We start from the raw sequence: 25,653 nt of genomic DNA on the forward strand, positions 1-25,653 counted from the left end.
AATGTTATGTCAGTTATTACGATCGTTATCTGACAGTTATGATCATAATTGTAGTCACACGTGGTATTAGCTGGTAGTACCATTAGCGCACCCATGCCATACAGTCATGCTTTTAAAAATAGTGATTTATTATTTCATTGATATAGTTTATACTAATGTGGCCGTTGGAAATATTCATGTTCCCGAAAAACAACAAGAATTAGTGGAAGAATGTATTGCAGATATTATTGCGTCAAAATCTCTGTTTCACTCAGATATAGCTATCATTAACAATGACATTGTCACCACTGAGTTGGTTCAGAAGATTCACGAAACCAAGAACGTCAAGCTTTACGTGAAGGATGGTGCCGTGCCTGTCGCTACATCGCCCAGTATTTTTATAATATTAGGCCAGAACCTATCGTATTTTCAAAATCTGATTGACGTTATAAACAAGGATTATTACCGCAAGCCAGAAGCTCTATACATCATAGTAATATCAGATACTACTAAAGACAATGTTATACTAATATTTTATACACTATGGAAGTATCACATTATAAATACCCTTATCATTGTCAGGGAAACAAATAATTACTCATCAATATTTTCCTATTTTCCATATGCAGAAGGTGGTTGTGGCCGGAATTATAGTAATACAATTAAAATAAGTGATTGCAATAGTGTTAAGAAATCTGACATTATGGACTCGATACGTGAACATGATATTCCTATTGTTAAGAATTGTATTTTACAAGTAGCAACTCATAATTATCCACCACTAGTTATATCGAAGACAGATCCGAAAAATAAATCCGCTGTAGGAATAGAAATATATTTTTTAAACATTTTGGCAAAGATGGAAAATATTTCTTTAAATTATGTATTTCTTCCCGAATCTGAATTTGGTCAAGTATCTGATAATTTTACTGTAAATGGAATATTAGGGAAATTATATCATAATGAAGTAGATTTGGTGATTGGGGGATTTGCGTTAAATAGCCGACGAGCGCTATTCTTTGACTTTATATGGAGCAGTGGGTATGCAGATAGTTTTGTTACTTTGACTCCTAGTGCCGGTCTCGAAGAACGATGGAAAATTATTTACATAGTGTTCAACCCACTGGTCTGGCTACTATTACTATTCATGTTCTTATTTTGTTCATTTCTTCTTTCAATTCATGAATATAATTACACTGTACTAAATAATGACATATCTTTTGAACTTCTTAATCTAATTGGAAATTGTACACAAAACATTACATTAAGTCTCAAAGGACAACAATTTAAAAACTTGATTATTGCTCATTGGATATGGTTTGGGTTTTTAGTAAATTGTTTTTATCAAACTAAGCTCACAAGTTTTACTACATTCCGAAGCAGTAAGCCACAATTGAATGAATATATGTCTTTACACGATTACAACTTTACTCCGTGTTTCGCACTGAGCATAGGTCCTTTTATGAAAAGCTCTGGTCAAGTTCCTATTATACACGAAGAGTATCTAGAAACACATGGTTGTGAAACTGCCGATTTATCCATGGATATGGTGGCAAAAACGCAAAATAAGTACACAGTCACACACTACTATCGATACCTTTGGTGGCTAACTCAAAATCCAACGAAACGGGCAAAACTCCATCTCATGAAAGAAAAACTGTACAACGTTGTGTATGCTATATTCCTAAAACGCGGTTTCCCACTTTTAAAAGATTTTCAACTTAAAATGTTGCGTTTAGTTGATAGTGGTTTTGTGGGTGCTGCTAAAAGAATTCACGTAATGGATTACAATGTAGATTCGAATGTTAGTGGTTCATTTTCAATTAGTAGTTTAAAAATAATAGATTTTTTTGTACCGTTTAGTATTTTAACCACAGGTTTGGTACTTTCATTTATAATATTTGTAATTGAATTAATGTACCCTGATAAATAAATATTTTAACTTCAATAACAAAAAGTAATTATACTTGTGCAATTGGTAAAAATATATTGTGTCTTATGTATTAAATTTGTTAGTCAATGTATCAGTTGCTCTTTTATTTTGAAAATATAACAGCAAGTACCCTAAATATGTAGTATATACTAAATTCATGAGGAATTTCAGTCAAAAAATATTTTTTTTTAATTACTTACTTAGTTAAAACTCTATGTTATCGAGATCTCGAATCGAAACTACCCAGCTCAATTCTGATTTTTCACGCGAGATCTGGTATCGCCATTAGGTACACGTCTTTTACAAAATCTCATTAAAATGTAATACTACTGCAATATTTTAACTAAAACAACCACAAATAGTTAGAAATTAAAAAAAAAAATTTTAGAAAATTCCTATCAGTTTGAACTGTTATTAAATTAAAGGTTACGATGAAAAAAAAATTAAGATAATTGGCGGTAATTTCATTTGAAGTCCAACATGCCATTATCCATCTCTTCGAACTTATACTAGATAGAAAGAGATGGATAAACAATATCGCGTGATAAATTAGCGTAGGCACAGCAGCTGCTGTCTTAGGTCAAACTTATGAAAGCTTGTTGAAATTGAAATGTGTCGTTCTCAAGAAAAAGGTACCGCTTCTTCATAGGCGTATACAATCTCCTGGCTCTTAATGCCCTGGTTAGTGACTGTAAATCGTTACCCTGCGGTAGCAGCATGGTTCCATTTTTGTCGCCTGTCACTTTCGCACTTACATACTTGTTAGAACGTGACAAGCATGGTGACAGGTGATAAAAATGCGACCGTGCTACGAGTACGGCCGCTGGACTATTACGACTATTCACGACAATCACGACAAACACGATAAAATATAAAAGTGCCTTATGGCTGTTATACGTAAAAGAAACTTAAAAAAATAGTAGTGAGTTAGATGAAATAAAACATCAATTTAGTTTTATTGTATTCAACATTATCACAATAAACTATAATGTTATAAATCTCGTGATATTACAAAGATATTTACAAAATAACTGAACTACATACTATTATGTACATTATTAACCCTGAATTATAGATATTTACTTAAACAACTCCAACCTCACTTGACATAACGTATAATCCATTATGAAATTTGCCACTTTTGATATAAATATTTAACTACATGTCATTCATTTTGCCCATCAATATAAAATATTGTTATATCGAAGATAAAATATCACATAATAAATAAAAATATAGATAAAGGCGTAAAAAATGACAGTAACAAATTTATTAAAGAATAATTCTAACAGTATTAAACACTAAAACGATATAATAGTGTGGTAATTTTCTAATGTTTATTAATCAGGATAATCTTTGCAAGCTACTTATTTGGAAATAAATTTATATTCTCGTGTCTCTTAAAGTTATTGTTAATTACATATTTTATTATAAACATTTACACTGTTTCCCTTATTATAAGTAGTAATACTGCATAATGATCAAATATAATGGATAATCATCGTCTTTCTTTCTCTCTGACGTTTTCTTGCAAATTGAATATCAGAAATAGACACATAGATTATTATCTGCTTTATTCTATTATGTATGGACAAATACCAAAATGAAAACCTAGAAGTACAAAATCACAGAATGAAAATAGACATAATGACACAAGAAAAGTGATAAGATAAACAATAAACAGCTAAGGGTGGTTCAGCGAACAGCGAAGTAAGACAGGTCATGTCTATATCACCACCGCACTCTATGAAAAAGTGATAAAAAAGGAGCTAATCAAGAGTTCAGTGAGGGTGAAATCATCGCAAAATCACCACCGAATGAAAACGGTGGTAAAGAAGGAGATGAGGAGGAGTACAGCGAAGTGCGTGAGGTCGTGTCGGCTGGCGGCGTTGTAGAAGCCACCGTACACTTGCAGACCCGCCGTTTCGATGCTGAAAAAAAAAGTAGGATAAGATTCTGCTCGTTAATTTGAATAACGACGATGTAATTCACGATTACAAATTTAAAAACATGAAAAAATAACTTCAATCCGAAATTAGGAGCTCGGTCGATTCTCTATAAGTAGATATTCGAAGCAGTGAACAAATGTTAATAAAATAATTTACCTAAAAGTAGCCCTTACTTAATCTAATATAAATTTGAAATAGGTCAAGCTGTTCAGAATGTATGTAATGTCAAACAAAAATGAAAACATATACTGACGAACTGTGAGTTTTAATTATACGTAGTCTAGGGTATGAACAATGAAATCACAATCTCACAAGATCTAACCTAATTACCTGTGTATGTTTTGCGGATTCAGGTAATTTTGATATACGTATACACAATTATTTGCAAAGACATGTTAAACATCCGTAGTAACTTACCTAAACTTGCAATAGTCTCCATCATAACTCCAGCCCAGGTACTCCCCAGTCCTGAGGTTCTCGCTCCGCAGCCACTCCTCCAGCGGCCTGAAGTAGTCCCTGAGAGCTTCTCCGCTGAGACGGGACTCGCCGATGCTCTCCTGAAGAACCTGGGTCCAGGGTACGGAGGATCCTCGTTCCATCAGGCGTCTGGAATTGAGAGGTTGGCTTTGAAATGCGTGATGACAAAGTGAAATTTTGGATTAGGAGTATCATAAAAACTACGTTACAATTACAAAGTTGAAGTAAAATGTGCTGTCTAAATTGAAATTCCCATAAATAAATGGTGTTTCCATAGCGTCCGGCAAGTTAATTTAAAGTATATTAGCAAAATGAGCGAAGAATACCATCTTATAGGTATACTGTTTAGCTGAGGCAAGTGGTAAGAACTAAGAAGTTATTATAGTCAAGCTGAATTTTATTATGATAAGTAAAAATGTAATTGATATAAACTATTTTCAGTCAAAACTAGGCTACATTCTACTAGAAAATTACCGCGAAACTATTCTAGCAATCGCCTGATCAGTGGTATACCTGTATCTACATATCTAGCAGTATATAATAGGTACGATTCATCGCAAGGTTGTAACGTGAATTAAGTTTCTAATTTATAATCATACTACGAATAAACTTCATTACATAGTATTACTATAGTAAGATCGTTGTTTTTTTGTTCGTGTGAATTATAACAATCTTTAAAAAAATCTCCATACAAATACCATTTATTCAATTTATTGGACAATACAAAAATGTAAAAAAGGCTAACAAAAACATTGATGCATATTTGTGGTATAATAAAAAAGGTAGGTTAGGTACTTATAATAAACAGAAAAATGTATCCCAAAACCGTTCCTGGCGGCACTCCGTAACAATAGCCTTATAACGGCAAGCATAAAACGCAAAACTAGGTCGAGATATCGGATTTCTAAAGACAGGAACACAAAGCTGTTGAAACTCGTTCTAATAAAGCTTAGCTGTGCCTTTCGCGCCATAGACTGGCTTAAATGCTCCCGGGATGCACATTCGAATCGAAAGCCTTCGACAAGTCCAAAAGGGACTAAGATTATATACAGATTCTTAAGACAACAGACCTTTTTAATTTTGAGGGTATAAAAGCATATTTACATTATTTACCGTAAAAGCGCCGGATCACGTAGCAATGGATACTCGGCTTACGGTTAATACGATTGGATCCCCTTGTTTCGATACAATGTTTGGGTTTATATTAAATAAATAAGTATTCATATTTTAGAAAAGGGTTAGGCGAAATTGGACCGTTTTTTAGGGTTCCGTACCCAAAGGGTAAAAACGGGACCCTATTACTAAGACTCCGCTGTCCTACTCCGTGGTCTGTCACCAGGCTGTCTCATGAACCGTGATAGCTAGACAGTTGAAATTTTTACAAATGATGTATTTCTGTTGGTGCTTTAACAGCAAATACTAAAAACAGAATAAAATAAATATTTAAGTAGGGCCATACAACAAACGTGATTTTTTGCCGTTTTTTGCGTAATGGTATGGAACCCTTCGTGCGCGAGTCCGATTCGCACTTGGCCGGAAACCCAAAATCACTATACAATTTTATTAAAATAAAATGCATTGCTGGAAACGTTAAAAGTAGGTATACATAAAAAATATATTTTTTTTATAAAAAAGAAATGAGAAATCAAAATCAATTTAAGCTAATTTCGTTTAAAAGCAAACGTTACAACTTGTCAAAATGATTTTGATAAACGTTATTAAGCAGTAAAAGAGAAACATTATTAAGTATTCACAGTGTGAATTTCACACCCTTATATGAAACCCGAAATCACTATACAATTTTATTAAAATAAAATGCATTTCTGCAAACGTAAAAAGTAGGTATACTTACTTAAAAGACATTTTTTTTTTAGAAAAGAAATGAGAAATCAAAATCAATTTAAGCAAACTTCGTTTAAAAGCAAACTTTACATCTTGTCAAAATGATTTTGTTAAACGTTATCAAAGATAGATATAACTCCGTAATAGACGGATACAGTCTAAGGAAAAAACGTGCCTCGAAAATCAAGAAAATTTGATTCTCGATCAGAGGGCGCTACTAGTTTTGGCCTACAGTCGTATAGATGGCGTTGACGGTTTCGTTTGTTATTTAACAATTTTAACGCATATCAGTGAAAGAACATGGGTCAAAATCATAAAAATAATTAATGCAAATAAAAAAAATCATTTATCTATATTTAAATACATTCTATCGTATTTTTATAAATCTTCATTTTTAGTTTTAAAGTGTGTCGACAGATGGCAGTGAATTTACTGGGGTTACAAAATTTACTATGACAGTACCGCTCTAGTATAAGTTACTCTATGACGTTATTAAGCAGTAAAAGTTTATATAAAAACGATTCATACTAGTTTTATTAAAATGTTTGTTTAGTTTAAATTGTTTTTAGTTTTTAAGACTTATGTAAGTCTGTTAGGTTAGTATCTATGCGCCTTAGTTGCCTGAAAATAAATTATATATATTTTGTTTCTTTGATAATATAGGTACGATTTAAAACAGTTTGTAGTTAGTCGAGCCAGATAATTGTATCAGAGTTCTAAACATTTTACAAATGTCTCTTTACACATAATGAATACATAGAATATGTTAACTAGCATAAAGAAAGGACAATAAACAGTAGTACAAACTGACCGACCAAACCACTGCTTTAGGCACAGACATATCGCAAGCTAAATTACTACCTGCTGTCGCAACCTTTATGCAGGTTCATTTAACGCGGTAATATGGGTAAATACAGACGATACCGCAGACATATATCGAATAGAGTTACAACGGCGGCGACCATAATACGGAAGACAGGGAAAAACTGCGGCCGTAGCACCACGGTCGCATTTTTATCTCCTGTCACCGTGCCTGTTACGTTCTAACAAGTAAGTAAGTGCGAAAGTGACAGACGATAAAAATGGAACCATGCTGCCACGGCTGGATGGATCCACATTACGTTCAAAAACGCCTATCGACGTGTACTACCCGTAGTACTAATAAGTAACAACTTTACTGTAATTTAAACCCTTTTAATTTGGAATGCTTTTGGCAAAAACAAATTTTTTTGGTACCAGAATAGAATAGACATAATTTATTCCGTAGCACACACAAATAGAAAATTATACAAAACAGAAAAACATAAAAAAGAAAAAGCAACACACACTTCCACACGCAACCACCACTCCACTTTCCACATGCAACTAATACCAAACAATTCTAATAACCCCAAACACAAATAGTTTCCATGGCCACCTCGTGTGTCTATCATCAGATCAGTTCCATGTCATCATAATATTGCATTGTCATCCGATTTACATATGTAGGTATGCAAAATTTGAGCTCAATCGGAAATCGGGAAGTCGGTCAAATTTAGCTTACAACGTTTGACCCACTCTAACTAACATACATAAATACATACATACTAACCGGGCAAGTTACGAGTAGTATGTATAAAAGCTTGTAAAAAAGTTTAGCATTTCTTTTGTTTCGTACGTTTTCAAATCGAACGAAATTCAACAATATTACTTTCACTAGTGATTTCAAATTCAACCGGCATTTGTTTTGTATTATATACGGCTTTAGGAGGTTATAATGAGATACTCGTACCTAGGGAAGATGTTTGTGTAAGTGATAATATATAAAAAGACGTAGCGCGCCGCTCTATTTATGAAGCCCAGTTGTGCCAAATGCCTAACGCAGCGTCTTACGTAAGCGAACAACTCGCGAACGCCAAGCGAAGCGGCGCGTCGGGCCCACAGCGTTCGCGTTCGCAACGAGATCGCCAACGTAGGACACTTCTATAGGTATCAAAGAATTGATTCACCCCGCGCCGCATCGCTTCGCTTCGCGTTCGCGTGTTGTTCGCCTACGTAGTACGCAGCGTAAGCGATTTTAAAATGCAGCATAGAAGCGTACATACATAAAGGAAATTTATAACATGTTACCCGAACTTTAATTAAAATATCTGTTCTTTTAATGTCATATCTTACTAAATAAAAATGAAATTAGACTGCCATCATATGACACGTTTCCAATTAGTAAGTACCCTTTTTGGAATCTACCAGAAATGTTTGCAATATGTATTAGTGTCGCGTTCGTGTGGTCTAGCCACACACATGTCTTTGGCAAATATCCAGGGCGATATAATTAACCGTTATACTACTAAATTATTGTATTGCGCTTGAAGCCCGAAGGTTTCATAGATTACTGAGGTAAGGTAATGAACGGGTTAATAGCTGTTTTGTTGGCTGAAGACTTGCACGCTGATTTAAGGAAATTGTTGAAGAGACAACGCAAAAAATATGCCAAGACTCGAGCGGTATTTACACAAGTTTAGTTGTATCTTTAATTTCGTTAGCAATTTTCATCATAATAATTTTCTTAGTTTTCGCTACCAATTTGATGTCTGGCTGCACTTTTCTTTAGGTAGCTTTATACTACTTATCAAGCTAATTATAAGGATCTTAAGTTAGGATTCCTAACTAAACCACATATATGTATTGTAGGTAAAATAGGTATACATCACTACATATATAGGATTACAAACTTACTAAATTAAAACCAATTGGAATAGAAACAATAAATAAAACCTTACAGAAAAAATTAAACTACAATTAACTAAATTAAAACTACTATAAAACTAAAAATCTAAATCTAAAATGGGCTCCCGTGGCATGGTGCCGAGGATGCTGGCAGCATTTCCGCGCTGGATCGCTATGCTCAAGCGTTGGGCGAGGAAGCTGCCAGCTCTCTTATGCGTGTGAGTAAGAAGTGGCAGGTAAAAAGTCTCAGGATATTTTTTATTATTATAAATAATACCCCGTAAAAATTTCAAGTTGCCTATACATTTTTATGAATTTTTTGGATAAAAAAAATACAGAAATACCCGACCAAATGATCTGGCTTATTTTTAATAAGTATTTAAATATTAAATTTCATTTTAACTTTTAGATATTATAGATTGCCTGATTTAAAAAAATATCATTAAATATATATTAAAGCGTTCATTTAGCCGCTAACCCTCAGCCAGGTCTGTAGTTCTGAGTTAGGGTATTATGATAGGAGAGGGTATTACTAAGACTCCGCTGTCTGTCTGTCTGTCTGTCCATCTGTCACCAGGCTGTATCTCATGAACCGTGATAGATAGTTGAAATCACAGATGATGTATTTATGTTGTCGCTATAACAACAAATACTAAAAACAGAATAAAATAAATATTTAAGTGGGACACCCATACAACAAACGTGATTTTTTGTCGTTTTTTGCGTAATGGTACGGAACCCTTCGTGCGCGAGTCTGACTCGCACTTGGCCGGTTTTTTTAAATAACGAATTTTCTGCTCTATACAGCCCAACTGAGGTTTGAACGATTTTTGACCACTTCTTCTGTATCGTAACATCATGTGGTAACGACAGGGAAGTGTAACTCCCACTGCGCTCTACATGTCAACCCGACAAGAAGGCAACCCGACACGGCAACCCGAGACAACCCGAGTGTTGCAACCGTTATGTAACGCGGGAGCTTTGTTCGATTTGCGTAACTTTATGTAACTGGAGCTTGTATTTCATTTATATGGAGGTAGAGATTTGTTAATAATAGAGACTACTTTGTCCATTAGCAACTTAGGATAGAGTATGCAGGCTGCGTTTCCATTAGAGATGTGCTAGGATGCGGAGGAATGTTTTTGTTAAGAACCAATAGAAATGATCCACTAGAGCTCATTGAACTACCTATTATTACTAACGTGTGTCGTTTACAATCAAAAGGTACCACATTGTCGCTTGCCATAAGGACGCTCTGACAGGTTATTCTTATAAAGATACAATCCAATTTCGCCCTTATGGTAAGCGAAAATGTGGTACCTTTCGTTTGAAAACGTCACATGTATAGAACCGGCACAGAGAACCAGTATTTTGCGCCATGAGTTGCTGTCGTTTTGACAACAAACCAAAGAAGCGAAGCGGAGCGTGAGTCTCGCGACCTAAACGCGTAAGCGCCATGAATTTTACGGCGCTTACGGCGTTTTGGTCGCGTGGTACATGTTGCGATTGCGACAATTTCATTGTTTAATATGGTTTATCTATAGTAATAATGACTCAATGCTAGAGCTGCGCTAAACGAGGATAGGTTAATAAATGAAGTGTACATGACAAGGATTCTGACCCGAATTCTTAAGTCATCTATTAGCATTTTATTCGAGAACGATTTTTAGGGTTCCGTACCCAAAGGGTAAAAACGTCTGTCTGTCTGTCTGTCACCAGGCTGTATCTCATGAACCGTGATAGCTAGACAGTTGAAATTTCCACAGATGATGTATTTCTGTTGCCGCTATAACAACAAATACTAAAAAGTACGGAACCCTCGGTGGGCGAGTCCAACTCGCACTTGTCCGGTTTTTCCTACTGTATACAGCACACGTCAACCAAGGTTTGAATTTTTAACGATCATACACATGAAAGGTTAAATTCCGCGTGGTGACGATAAGTGCATTTATATTAAAAACAAAGCACGCGACTTTTTGTAGTAATTGACACTATTGACAGTCGTTATTATTTACTTATCTTTGATAAAGGGATTAGTAAAGATCAGCTGTGAGGCAATAGAGGTATTAGAGGTATAGTTTAAAGCTTGCTCGATAAACTGATACAAAATGAAATGTGTATGCATTCTCACGACCGATATATCGATGAGGGGTTTAATGTTACAGAGTGCTGGTTGCAACAAATTGACGGACTGATTAAGGTTAAAATTGCGCTAGTGGATGGCATTGGCATAATATATGGCATAATATAGATGCGAACGAATATTTTACATATGTTTTGAATGTGTATACATATAAGTACTTGATTGAATCAAGAGAAATAAGTAGAGCGCCAACTCCTGAATCTCGGAAAATCCTGTTTTTTTTCATTTTTTTTATGTAAAATGGTAATAATAAAGATACATATATATTTATTTTAATAATTTAAGAAGTTTATTAGGGGGATTTCAAAGTGGACCTTAGGGTACTAAAATGTTACTAAAACAAAATCTGCAACCGAAAAATTCTCTGTCGATTTATTTTAATACGTCTTTTATATATATTTCCCTAGTCTAGTTACAGAAAAAATATTTCTCACCACACCAGGTGGTAAAGGCTCTCTTGATTGTTCAAAAACTGATAAGAAAGTTCCATTTTATTCACATGTGAGGTAAAGTAATCAAATGCAAATTTTGAGTTGTTTTCTTATGTTTGCTGGTGGAATTGACTTTTTAATGATGATTTAGAATGATAAATATTAAATAACATTAATTTTGAATCGATTTGTTTTGATTTTTGTTTAATATTTTACAGTTACCTACTCTTTTCCCTGTTTTGGTGTGGTGAAAAATGTTGCGTTTCACTCGGTGACAAAATTTGTTTAACCCTCGTGCCTTGATACCAAAATTTCTGATGACAAAAAGTAGTGTAAAAAAACCAGGCCGCGTAGCCAACATGCCAATGGTTTACGCTCCGTAGCGATCGAAACGCAACTGTCACTGTCGCACTAATATGGAAGTGCGATAGAGAGACAAAGCGTTTCGTTGTCGTAGCGATAGCGATTGTCCCCTTGGTTAGGCCGGCTGTACTGAATTTCTGACTTTTACTTGACCAAAAGTACATAATCTATACAAAGTGTTATAAAAATCTTAGTCTATGAGATTTTGAAACGAAGCCCTAGCTTTACAATAGTAAAGAAATGCAAGAACAGGATCCATATTAGAACAAAGTTATATAAGACACGACAAGTAAAACCAGCATTATGTAACATTATTGCAGTAATAACATTTTTATTTATTTTTTAATTTTTTTTTATTAGCCTACTTTGGTGTCCCACTGCTGGGCAAAGGCCTCCCCTCGTTTTCTCCACTCGACCCTGTCATCGGCATTTTCCCACCATTTGGGGTAGAATGCGTCCAAGTCGTCCCGCCATCTCCTTTTTGGTCTGCCTGAACCCCGGCCTGCGCCGTCTATGGTGCTCCGTGGGTCCCACTCAGTAACCATTTTGGCCCACCTTTCCGGGTAATAACATTAACAAATTTAATATAATAATATTATGTACTGGTCTTTATAACCAGAAACATCTGTTACAATTCCCATATCTCAATGCAAATGTGACATTGCATAAACATGATAAAAGCACATTTTATCTACAACTACGCCATTTTCGCAACAAAATCGACCTATATTTACTTATACCCTAGCATAACCTCACATCTACATACCGCATTTCATTCAAAATTAAACCTTATCCGAGCAATATTAGGTTGATATTTGAAATGCTCTGTTAGGTAAGATTGGAGTTTGTAAAAGTAAGGTGTACTCGAAGTGAGTACTTGCAGCGAGTAGCCTATGGGTGTTTAGTAGTTTAGTAACAAGTAATTAGGAGAGCGAGAGAGTCACGTTTGTGCCTTGTGGACCCAATCAATCGGTTGGTACAATGTTGTTTTAACAATTGCGTATTTTGATACATGGAATACATGATACATAGATACACTATGAACCGAAAAAACTGACCTTATAACTTATAACGGTTCTTGAGATTAAGCCTACTGAAAGGCACGGACAGTTTAGTAATAGCGTTCCGATTCCCTTCGGGTACGGATCCCTAAAATGGCTGACATACATACATACAGGCGTTTATACCGATTTACGGAACCCTAAAACTCAAACCACTGAGCCTATTTTGATGAATGAGGTGTCAATCGATTTATTTTTGTAGCCCGTGACAAACATTACATTATTAATGGACTTCCTAAAAGAACAACATAAACATTTAAGATTGCAAATGCAATAAGTAGGGCTGGCAAAAACGCTATCGATAACGTAATTTTTTTTTTTTAATACCACGACGGTGGCAAACAAGCATACGGCCCGCCTGGTGGTAAGCAGTCACCGTAGCCTATGGACGCCTGCAACACCAGAGATATTACATGCGCGTTGCCGACCCTTTAAAAACCTGTACACTCCTTTTTTGAATAACCCCATACTGTAGCCCCTCGGGAAAACCTCGGCAGGGAGAGCAGCTCTGCTCACTCACTATTTTTAACAACTTAACGTAACTTACTTTCTATGCATCTCGCTCGTACTCGCATATTAGTGCGAGCATGATCTATCGTCCTAAGTCCTAGCTTTTTTTAAACGTCATAGTCCTAGAGGCCTCTTGTTCATTGTTTGCACATAATAAATATTTACTGTCAGTCGTGAACAGACTATTTACAACTCTATGGACTGTCAGAATACTCCGCGCGAGCATTCAAATTTTGAAAGCGGGGGGCATCTAAACATTTTGTCACAGATTAATAAATAGTTACGTAGTTACTAACCGAAATATGTACTATCGGTATAAATACTTAATGCTGGTACTGAAGGGTGACTTTTATTATATACAAAATTTGGTACCGCAGGACTTAGGCTATAGAAAGTAAATTACGTACACTATGGATGGTATAGAAAGGATCGCAATCTCTTATGGCAGAATTGTTGTAAAAGTGACCGCGTTAAGCTTTAAATAATAGTTCCTAATCTCTCCGGTGGCGCTAGTTAGACTCTGGGACATGAATATAACATGAACCATATAAGGCAACAAATAACCCGACCAAATTACGTAGGTTGTTTTTGGTAGTATTTCGGTGTATGGTGGCGCCGCCTAATTACTGTTTTTTGATGGACACTTTTCATACATAGAGATTTGGCTCCTTTATACAGTCTCCATAACGTACACGTTAGCGTATATGTCAGTTTTGACACTGTCAGTGACAGTACAAAGAAATTAGAGCGTTTTGTATGCAAAACTTCTACGTAAATACTGATAGACAACGCACATCCTACTAGTAGGACTTTCTGATTATATTTTCATCAAAAATGTAAAACAAAGAAATAAATACAGTCACAGGCGGTCATACTCACGGCCCGGCCACGATATCGCGCGGCGGCGGTAGCGGCGAGCGGCGGCCATAGGTTGGAGCGAGACACAGCGATCGGATCTTTCGTTCCCACCTATGGCCGCCGCTCGCCGCTGCCGTCGCCGCGCGTTGACGTGGCCGGGCCGTTACGCTTGAGGTCTGAATAAGAAGCTTTTTCTCAACTAGTATTAAACGTCACCGCATTCCAAATTATTACACATTGCAACGCTTGCGCATCGCGTAACGTTAAATAACGATATTAATTAACGTTTCTGTTCCGCGATCCTTGTGGCAATTTACGAATACATGGTGATAATTTTGCAATGTTTGCAAGCGCGTTACCGGCCTATATCCTATCAGAATTATATGAATAAAATAAACTGAAAGCACATCAGGTGTTAAAAAACTGGCCAAGTGCGAGTCGGACTCGCGCACGAAGGGTTTCGTACCATTACGGAAAAAAAAAACAGCAAAAAAAACATGTTGTATGGGAGCCCCATTTAAATATTTATATTATTCTGTTTTTAGTATTTGTTGTTATAGCGGCAACAGAAATACATCATCTGTGAAAATTTCAACTGTCTAGCTATCACGGTTCATGAGATACAGTCTGGTGACAGACAGACAGACGGACGGACAGCGAAGTCTTAGTAATAGGGTCCCGTTTTTACCCTTTAGGTACGGAACCCTAAAAAAGAACTTACATCCGAAAATATATGGAAAACTAAGGGTTGACATATCACCTGTGTATACTTAGTAGTTCTGATCCAAATTCAAATAGCATTAATTTATCTGATCCATTTTAAGCGCATTCAGGCGTTGCACCGCGAAATACCTCAATTTAAAGGACGAAATTATTACCACAAAATTCCCAATACAAAATGAATCCTATCTTCATAGTAATAAAGTGTCATTTCAATTAGATCGTTAACAAAAATAAAGCATGGTGCACACAATTGGCACCGTCTACGCGGAAGTGAGTAGTTGCCTTAACTACTGGATGCGGGTTGAATATCCTCTTTAGCTACAAAAAGTCGTAAATACAGTACTTTTCCTTATTAACATACGACTTTATGTAAGTATACGGGTTGAATATCCCCTCGAATTACAAAAAGTCGTAAGTACTGTACATTTTCTTATTAACATACGATATTTGGTAAATAATATTGGGATCATTGTTTAATATGGCGACCATATTGGTATTAATTTCGTATGATCGATTGAAATTAATGAGTTTGGAACTTTAGTACGGAATTAGAGGTTAATGTTGATTTTATAAGTTGTGGAGAAATTAAACTGCGTTTGTTAATGATTATTTAAACTAATGAGTTCATAGTAGGTACGTAATACAAATAAATTAGACTTCAGTATGATACATAACACCTACCTAGAGGTTTAGAAGTTTAGAAGTATGTAGGTCTAGTCTAAGCCGTTTTGTAGCCTAACATTGTGTCTTATACAGTGTTTTTTGGGTTCCGTAGCCAAATGGCAAAAAACGGAACCCTTATGGATTCGTCATGTCTGTCTGTCTGTCTGTCTGTCTTTCTGTCTGTCCGTCCGTATGTCACAGCCACTTTATTCCGAAACTATAAGAACTATACTGTTGAAACTTGGTAAGTAGATGTATTTTATGAACCGCATTAAGATTTTCACACAAAAATAGAAAAAAAAAACAATAAAATTTGGGGGTTCCCCATACTTAGAACTGAAACTTAAAAAAGATTTTTTTTCATCAAACCCATACGTGTGGGGTATCTATGGATAGGTCTTCAAAAATTATATTGAGGTTTCTAATATATTTTCTTTCTAAACTGAATAGTTTTCGTTAGAGACACTTTCAAAGTGGTAAAATGTGTGTCCCCCCCTGTAACTTCTGAAATAAGAGAATGATAAAACTAAAAAAAATGTATGATGTACATTACCATGCAAACTTTCACCGAAAATTGGTTTGAACGAGATCTAGTAAGTAGTTTTTTTTAATACGTCATCAATAAATCGTAAACCGCAATTTACCTTTCACTCACGTTTCACATAAAAAATACATTGTTTAAATTGTGTAATGTACGGAACCCTCGGTGCGCGAGTCCGACTCGCACTTGGCCGGTTTTTAATGTAATCTGTCAACAGATTCAAAAGTGATGTTTTTGGTTGAAGAAATGTCACTTTTGACACTGACAGATCAGTATCATATGGGAAACAGATCGAATTACTAAAACACGAATTTCTACAAAAAAAAACCTGAATTCACTTTCTTCAAAATACCTAAGTCTAAAAATTGCGTAAAGTTCTTTGTACCGTGTCTGACTTACGTGAAAATGTGCTTAAAAATTAATTCTATAAAAAAATACAATTCGGTGATCCTTTTATCAGTGTAGTTTTTGTTATAAAAACAATATCGTTACACAATCTATCTATGGTCATACTGGTCATCGGCCTTTTAAATCAAATTATATTTGGTCATGGTTTACCAAGGTCTAGGTTATCCGCGGCTTTTGGTCTCGTTTTGGTCAAACTTGTTTTTGTCATTGGCAGTTTCCAGTTTCATTCAACATGGCCTTATTCAGTCAATCATATGATATTATCAGTTTTTTTGATATCCAAATATTATTAATGTTATTGCAGTTGTTTCAATGCTATACATATTACTTAGATTAGGACATTTGAAATGAATCTTGCAGTTTAATTAAGACCTAAGCTATTGGATATTTCGGAAATTAAGCGAGGTTTAGACTACCAAGAACTTGCATGCAATTTTCATTACATTGCGGTATCTGATAAACATTTTGTATGCAGTTAAGGCGGTTCCCTGCGCCAGAAGGCGAAAAATCTCCTTATATAATCATGTTTTACTATGAGGCGTTGATATTCGTAGACGTGGAAAAAATATATGTAGTTCTTGGCTATATTATCTTTAATATCATAGCTTTCGATACACGAATTATGACACTTCGCTCGATACAATTAATTCCCAAAGTAACCTCTAACTCGGACTTTTAATCCAACTTTACTCGGTTATTTATTATGTGATACTATAAACAAAAAAAGAAGAAAAAACAATCTTAACTTAAATAGTAATTTCATAGCTTTCGAATTTCGATATTGTAGGGTAACGTTTTTAAAATAAATAAAAATCGACAAAATTTGATCAAAATGGACACTTGGCGCGCATGCACTTTCCCGTTCTTTCTTGCGAAATGTGACAGAGACAGCGGCAAACCGATGGAATGGCCTTAACCTTAGTAGTCAGCAATGTAACGTAAATTGCATGAAGGTTCTTGCTAGTCTAAACCTCGCTTTAGGCAATCACAGTCATTTTTAGGTAACACAAATATGACTAAAAAAATACAAGATATGATGACATAAATAAAGTTTGCATTTTTGTAATTAAAAATTCGTGCATAATACAAAAAATTGAAGTTTATAAAATCATGCATGTGAAAATTTTTGGTATTTTGGAAACATACTATCGGCATGTCAGTAGTAGGTATTAGAAAATTAGTAAAGAAAGTAATCAACACACATAACAACACACACGACAAGCACATAACAAGTAAATAGGTTTGTAATAAAAAACCGGCCAAGTGCGAGTCGGACTCGCGCACCGAGGTTTCGTACTTTTTAGTATTTGTTGTTATAGCGGCAACAGAAATACATCATCTGTGAAAATTTCAACTGTCTAGCTATCACGGTTCATGAGATACAGCCTGGTGACAGACAGACAGACGGACAGCGAAGTCTTAGTAATAGGGTCCTGTTTTTACCCTTTGGGTACGGAACCCTAAAAAGTAAGCAAGCACAAGCCTTTCCTTACTTATGTCGTGAATGCAGACATTATAAGTAAGCAAGCACAAGCCTTTCCTTATGTCGTGAATGCAGACATTATAAGTTCTTTTCTTTGTTTCTGTTTAACTGTATCATTTTGGCTGAATTAAAGCACTAACGGAAACTTTATTTAAGCAAAGTATTGGCGAACAATTGTTAAGTTACTATTGATTACATAAACATAAATCACCCAAATAAAATATATTCCGCTTCTACTATTACAAACCAGAGCATGAGAGCACACACAAACACATGCTCAACACATATTGTGATAGATACAATTCCAATCAAATAATTTGATTTATGTGCTCTAATATTATCGTCACTGAGAACACGAAATGGCACATAAATATTGGAAGATCAGCGCTGGAAGTCGCGAGTCGCCAGCATCATGTTGAGACGAGACCATTTAGAAAAAAAAAATCCTTGACCGTAACAATATTACATATATCATACATATATAACCAATGAATAACCAAGACAAAGACATACATAAACTTTACCTTAGATCTGACACAATGAAAACAAAGCGCGGGAAAATCCAATTCTACAAAATTCTAATAAAAAAGAACAATACAAGTTCCAAAAGAAATAACAATTAACAATATAGAGCATAGTACTATTGGCCTTGGAGCAAACAATAGTTATTAAAGATTAGATCTGTAGGAACCATAGTCCATAATGCAATAATTCGTGATCAATTTATCGCAAATTGAATTGTGTTTTAGGGCAGCATTATTGATTTCCGGCTTGAAGGTGTTAAAACTGTTACAAATTAATTTAATACAAATGACACAGACAAATATGAAGTATTTTAAAACTGAATATCAATTTCGTAAGGGAAAGATCACAACGTAGTGAAAAGTGCATAAAGATATTAAAGAGTAGCTTTTGCCAGTAGCTTGATAAAAACTATCATATAACCTTCCCGGGCCCATTACTTGGGATTTGTTCCCTGGATGCTTATTCAAAATCGGTATTCAATGCACCAGAAACCTAAGTAACGTTTAAATTGTTGTGAACTAATTTGGCCATTTATATGGAGAGTCAAATTGACAGAATCTTGTGGTATATTGTGGTTAGTTACATACCCTGGTCGATCTGATCCTAAATTTTGTAAAGTATCTTTTTTCTCATCTTCAGAAATGAATTGATCTGTTCTTTCACATAAGGCTTGATAAATCTGTTCATACACTACTTAAAGACCTACATCAGAATTTCCAGCTTTTGTGTTTCTATAGATATCATATTGATGTAGAGGTTTTTTCTCTTTAGACGTGCTACGGCTGCGACCTTCTGCAAGCTCGTGGTACTTTCTCAGTAGATCTGCAGATTTCTGATGACATTTCATTATCCTTTACCTCTCTCGTGAGCTTAGACGGAGTTTAAGTACATAACCAGGACCTAGAAGTATCTAATCATAAACTAAAGACTTAGGTCAGAATCCTTCCAGCCTCAGGGTTCCTGTAGATGTCACACTTGTGTAGAGGCCTGGTCTCGTCTCCAGGAATGAACTGGACTGTTCTTTTGCATAATCGGTGGATCTGATCATAAACTAAAGACTTACGTCAGAATCCTTCCAGCCTCAGGGTTTCTGTAGATGTCACACTTGTGTAGAGGCCTGGTCTCATTTCCAGGAATGAACTGGCCTGTTCTTTCGCATAATCGGTGGATTTGATTATAAACTAAAGACTTACGTCAGAATCCTTCCAGCCTCAGGGTTCCTGTAGATGTCACACTTGTGTAGAGGCCTGGTCTCGTCTCCAGGAATGAACTGGCCTGTTCTTTCGCATAATGCTCGGTGGATCTGGAACTGAAGCACTGTGCTGACGAAGTATCTGTGGACAATGAGAGAACCTTGTTAGTTATGGTAGCAATTACTTTAAAATGAGTCAGGTATTTAGATTTAAAAACACAAATTCACCCCGTTGAAACTTAAATTAAACGGAAGATTCCTAAAAAAATATAACTGCATCGTAAAATAAAATGGAAATGTAGTCTGAAGACAATTCTAAAAGCTGTTAGGGTATTGTTAGGTTTATTGCTGGGTTTTACGTTGTTAGTTAGCTACGATAGTTTAGAAGCATTTGACTAGCTAGAGGATATGGCGCCCGGGACAGTCACCAAACTTGCGCCCCCTGACGACTGACAAAAGTTTCCCTGCTGCTGCCTTTTGCCCATTTTGACACTCCCCTTGGATGGCGCCCGGGGCACTTGCCCCCTCTGCCCCCCCCCTAGTTACGCCACTGATTTGACTTAAAATTTAATCGTAGTTTAGTTTAGTTTTAATTTAGCTTTTTTTATGCATAAGTTTTTAACAAAATAAATACTTAAAGCTAAATATTAACGATACATCACAGTTTTTGCGAAGAATTTTCGCTAGTTCCGCCTATGGTTTCATCGGTCTACATACCAATGGAGCATTCGCTTACTATGCAAGCACTAAGTAATCATTAAATCAATCCACACAATACAATCATCAATCAGTCATTCATGAATAAAATTACCTCATACCGTTCGGTGAATTATTTTATATCGTAAGTTATTTGGTAACGGTGTGTAATAGGGCGGGTGAGGTGACAGTGCTAGCGGGAATGTACGGCCAAGGAATTTGATTTCTGTGCCAATTTGTACAATCGGGGACATTCCCGGTGAACCACCTTAAGGGCAAAAATCGTTTAAACGTCTTGCAGACGGTCAGGCGATATCATAAAAGTGATGACCAATTACAATCATCAATCAGTCATTCATGAATAAAATTACCTCATACCGTTCGGTGAATTATTTTATATCGTAAGTTATTTGGTAACGGTGTGTAATAGGGCGGGTGAGGTGCCAGTGCTAGCGGTTATGGCCAAGGAATTTGATTTCTGTGCCATTTTGTACAATCGGGGACATTTCCGGTGAACCACCTTAAGGGCAAAAATCGTTTAAACGTCTTGCAGACGGTCAGGCGATATCATAAAAGTGATGACCAATTACAATCATCAATCAGTCATTCATGAATAAAATTACCTCATACCGTTCGGTGAATTATTTTATATCGTAAGTTATTTGGTAACGGTGTGTAATAGGGCGGGTGAGGTGACAGTGCTAGCGGGAATGTACGGCCAAGGAATTTGATTTCTGTGCCATTTTGTACAATCGGGGCATTCCCAGTGAACCACCTTAAGGGCAAAAATCGTTTAAACGTCTTGCAGACGGTCAGGCGATATCATAAAAGTGTTTTACAGTACATATGGTGCTACTTTCTCGCACTAGTGCGTAAAGTGCACTTTTTGTGCATATGTTGAAAGTTTAAAGGGCCATATGTACTGTAAAACGTTGTTCGATACACGTGCGAATAGGTACTTCGCAACTCGTGTCGATTTAAAACACTCCCTGCGGTCGTGTTTTATTTTATCGCCACTCGTTTCGAGTTTCCTCTTTTCCGCACTTGTATCGAAAATAACTATTTTTTTTATTGATGAAAAAAATTTACACAGCATTACAGCGAACTAATACACTGAGAAATTTATAATAGAAAGTATTTATACAAACTAGGTACATGATACAGTCTAGAAAAACAACAGAACAAATGTAAGAAAGAAAACTAATACAAAACAGATGATTCACGCTTATGTGAGCATGCGTGATGACCAATAGCATGCCACTTAAAAATTTGGGTGTTGAAAAAAAAGGTTAGCTTAGGTAAAGTTTATTGCCGTCCATTGTCTTTGTGAATATAGTGAAGAAAAAAACATGCTCGCGGAAATTATCTATATTAATTGTAGTATGTGTATTCACTGGCGGTAGGAACTTGATAATATTTGTGCCATTTTCAACCAGAAGGGTACTTATTGTCGCTTGTCAGTAAGGCGCTATTTCCATATAGCTTCAATTAGAAATCAACCTTATCAACAAGCTATAATGTGGTACCTTTTGGTTGAAAACGTCACATTTGTCAATTGTTAAATACTGCTGGTAAAATCGCTCTTAAAGCGATTTTTACCCGCTATAAGTGAGCGCGCGCCCCCATGCTAACGCGTTGCGATCTCACGCGGCTCTGATTTATAGTGACGGGAACGGGACTAACGCGCGTAATGCTGTTATGCCGGATTCGCTAGTGTCGTACCGGTGCCATTATTTAATATCTTATCCTGTCTTTGACAACTCTGGCAAGTAAACATGGTTGTAATTATCTCGGCACTTGATGGTATGAATATTATACTTATCTGATGCTTCAAGACACAAAGATGAGGTGTCGACTGTAAAACCGAAGTTTCGGTTTCGGCAGGTTTTGGCCTCAAAATCATGTTTCGGGCGAAGGTTCGGTTTCGAAACTAGAGTAAAACCGAACCTTCGGTTTCGGCAAATTTGCCGTAACATTGAGTCTGTATGTATAAACTCTTTATTGTACAAAACACAAATATTGCACAGGATAGGCAGTACAAAGGCGAACTTATCCCTTTAAGGGATTTCTTTCAGTTAACCTTTGAGTAGATGAGAATTGATGAAGAACGGTAGACAAATATAGCATTGAGTCTAGGGAAAATTGTCGAAATCAAAAAAAAGAACCGAAAATTTCATGGTTTTTCAAGTATTTGACAATGACCCGGTGGACTCTCGAAGTCAGATACTTGATTTTAAGAATAGCATTTAGTCACAACATTATTATAAAAAAACAGCCGATTCTTATATAATGGAAGGAGGAATGTAGCAATTAAATGGGTTAATAATGACTGCTTGACAAATAGTTCATAGCTTTTGCCCGCGACTTCGTCTGCGTGGAGTTATTAATCTGGGAGCTTATTAGAGTTTTGAATGATTCACGGTAATCAATAATAATCACGTAATCACGTGTGGTGGTAATCACGGTCTATATCCCGGTCAATATAAGTCTGGGAGGTTATTTTTCATCCAATCTGCTTTTTATCGATTTCCCATACAAACTTCCACTCCCCCTTTTCACCCCCTTAAACGATGACTTCTGGGATAAAAACTACCCTATGTCCTTTCCCGGGACTCAAACTATCTCTATACCAAATTTCAACTAAATCGGTTCAGCGGTTTAAGCGTGAAGAGATAACAGACAGACAGACAGACACACTTACGCAATTATAATATTTGTCTGTTTATAGGTAAACAACCGTCCCAAACGTCCGACGGACGATATCGGCATGTCAGTTAGAACAAAAATTTGACAGTTCCGAACAACTGACAGGCCGATATCGTCCGACCGGACTGATAGTCAGTGGGCCCCTTGATAGGTCAACTAGCTTAGTTGCGCCAGTCTCCATAAAAGCAGATTCTATCTAGATCGCATTTAGACTCACAAATTTAATTCAGTAAGGAAATCCCTTGCCTCAATGACATGTTGCGTGGCAATTGGGTACTTATTAGGGCATTGAGATGAATAAATAAGGTATGTTGCGTTGCGTTGCTAACATGCGAAATGAGCGTCGAAGAGATTGATGAAAATTGGAAAAATGTTAGATGAATGGGTACAGATCAGCTCAACTATAAAATGAAACAAAACAAGCGCATTAGTCACCAGTAATTTTAAAAAAACCGGAGAAGTGCGAGTCGGACTCGCCCACCGATGGTTCTGTACTTTTTAGTATTTGTTGTTATAGCGGCTTTTTTAAAATTTCAACTGTCTAGCTATCACGGTTCATGAGATACAGCCTGGTGACAGACAGACGGACCGATAGACAGATGTACAGACAGACAGATGGACAAACGGACAGTAGAGTCTTAGTAATAGGGTCCCGTTTTTACCCTTTGGGTATGGAACTTGAAAACACGACAACCGGACGCACGCACCGGCACGGACCGGAACCGGACGGACGTTTCTGCTTTATACAAAATTAATTTGAGTGAGATCCTTATTGCTTACATTTTGAACTAAAGATTAGATGTCGAAGTCCTTGTGCGATGGCAAACATCTGACGCAACGCAGGAGTGGGTCAGATCAGATGCAACCGATGAAGTAACGAGTTTTTATTGCTCCTCGATTATCCTGTCCAGTCCATCTGGCCAGTCGGTATATTACGTGTGTTAGGACTGTCTACGACTCACAAATAACTTATTTCCATCTACTCGTAACATACTTGTAGTTTAAAACACCTACATAATTAGATTTTTTTAAAGTAAAACTTCTCTAGGCGCGACTAGAGGGTAACTTAGATTCTTTTTCTGACGGAAGTAACGTTCAGTAGTGACACACGTCAAAGTGCCAACATAAAAATATCAAAGAAGTTTTACTTCAATAGCGCGTACAGATTACACGCACACACTTTTTCTTTTTTACCGATTTGCGTCATAAGTTGTTTGAGGGATAATGCAAATTTAGTGTACAATTTTAAATAAACGAGTAAGTACGAGTGTACGTTCCGTTACGCAAATTACAAATAGATATTTTACCAGAAAAATATAAATTGTGGAGGCAAACATAAACCGTTGTATTTTTTTCGTAGTTAAGTATCGGCTGTATCAAGAAGAAGTTGACCCGTGCGATTGAAAAAAAAATTAATATCATCAATAACTATCTACGTGTCTCCTGTTTTTTTTTTCATATATTTACTAGAAAAAGAAAAATAATAGAATGTTACAACATAAACCTACTATATAAAGTTACTAGCTTTTGCCCGCGACTTCGTCTGCGTGGAATTAGTAATTTGGGTACCTTAATTCTTAAACAAATCTGCTTTTTAATCCATCCTTTTTCACCTCCAAATTGGTCCACACTATACATTTCCACCCCATTTTTTACACCCTTAAGGGATGATTTCGGGGATAAAATTTTGTTCTATATCCTTTCCCACAGCTCAAACTATCCCCATACCAAGTTTCATGTAAATCGGTTCAGCGGTTATTGATTCCCCATACAAATTTCCACCCCCCTTTTCACCCCCTTGAGGAGTGAGTTCTGGGATAAAAAGTATCCTATGTCCTTCCCCGGGACTCAAACTATCTGTATACCAAATTTCAACCAAATCGGTTCAGCGGTTTAAGCGTGAAGAGGTAACACACAGACAGACAGACAGACAGACTTTCGCATTTATAATATTAGTATGGATAATCCGTACAAATGGGAACTAATCTATTTCATAGATAAATAGGCATGCATAAAATTAAGTAATACTCGTACCTAATATTAAATAGTAAGTAATTAGTTACAAAAAACGCTGATTAATTGTCTTAATCAAGTTTTAAATATTGCCTCATTAAGTCATGAACTAAAAAGAGCTATCAAAAACTGGTTTGTATATTGATTAATTAAACTAGTTATTACTTAGTTATTGTTACGGCTATTTACCCTGTGATCGATAGTCAAATTATGGTCTAGATTGTATAACTTCTAGATCTAGTGCAGTCATAATACCTACTAAATTGTATAAACAGTATTATATGTATATGGGAAACTATTTAAATAGATTATATCACGTATAATGAATTTAAAATACATCCCAACGTTTTGAACCCTTTACAGCATTCGTGGTCAAAGGGTGACTGACTTAGAGGAATAGAGAAGAAGAAGGAGAAAGACATTTATTCCATAAAGCACACATACACAGGAC

At 36.0% G+C, this 25,653-nt stretch overlaps 2 protein-coding genes across 2 annotated transcripts in view; both read right to left on the minus strand.

Moving 5' to 3' along the window:
- Positions 1-25,653, minus strand: part of LOC134743375 (uncharacterized) — a 548,210-nt gene that overhangs the window by 210,012 nt on the left and 312,545 nt on the right. The window lies entirely within an intron of this gene.
- The window catches only part of LOC134743456 (angiotensin-converting enzyme), a 216,103-nt gene continuing 193,310 nt past the window's right edge, over positions 2,861-25,653 (minus strand). The window contains exons 10-12 of the mRNA XM_063676887.1: positions 19,789-19,929; positions 4,279-4,467; positions 2,861-3,843 (exon numbers count right to left, since the gene is read on the minus strand). Of these exons, the coding sequence (XP_063532957.1) occupies positions 3,720-3,843; positions 4,279-4,467; positions 19,789-19,929 (454 nt within the window). The 3' untranslated portion in view covers positions 2,861-3,719. The remainder of the gene's footprint in view (positions 3,844-4,278; positions 4,468-19,788; positions 19,930-25,653) is intronic.

This window comes from Cydia strobilella, chromosome 8, assembly GCF_947568885.1.
Source record: "Cydia strobilella chromosome 8, ilCydStro3.1, whole genome shotgun sequence".
NCBI classification, from domain to species: domain Eukaryota; kingdom Metazoa; phylum Arthropoda; class Insecta; order Lepidoptera; family Tortricidae; genus Cydia; species Cydia strobilella.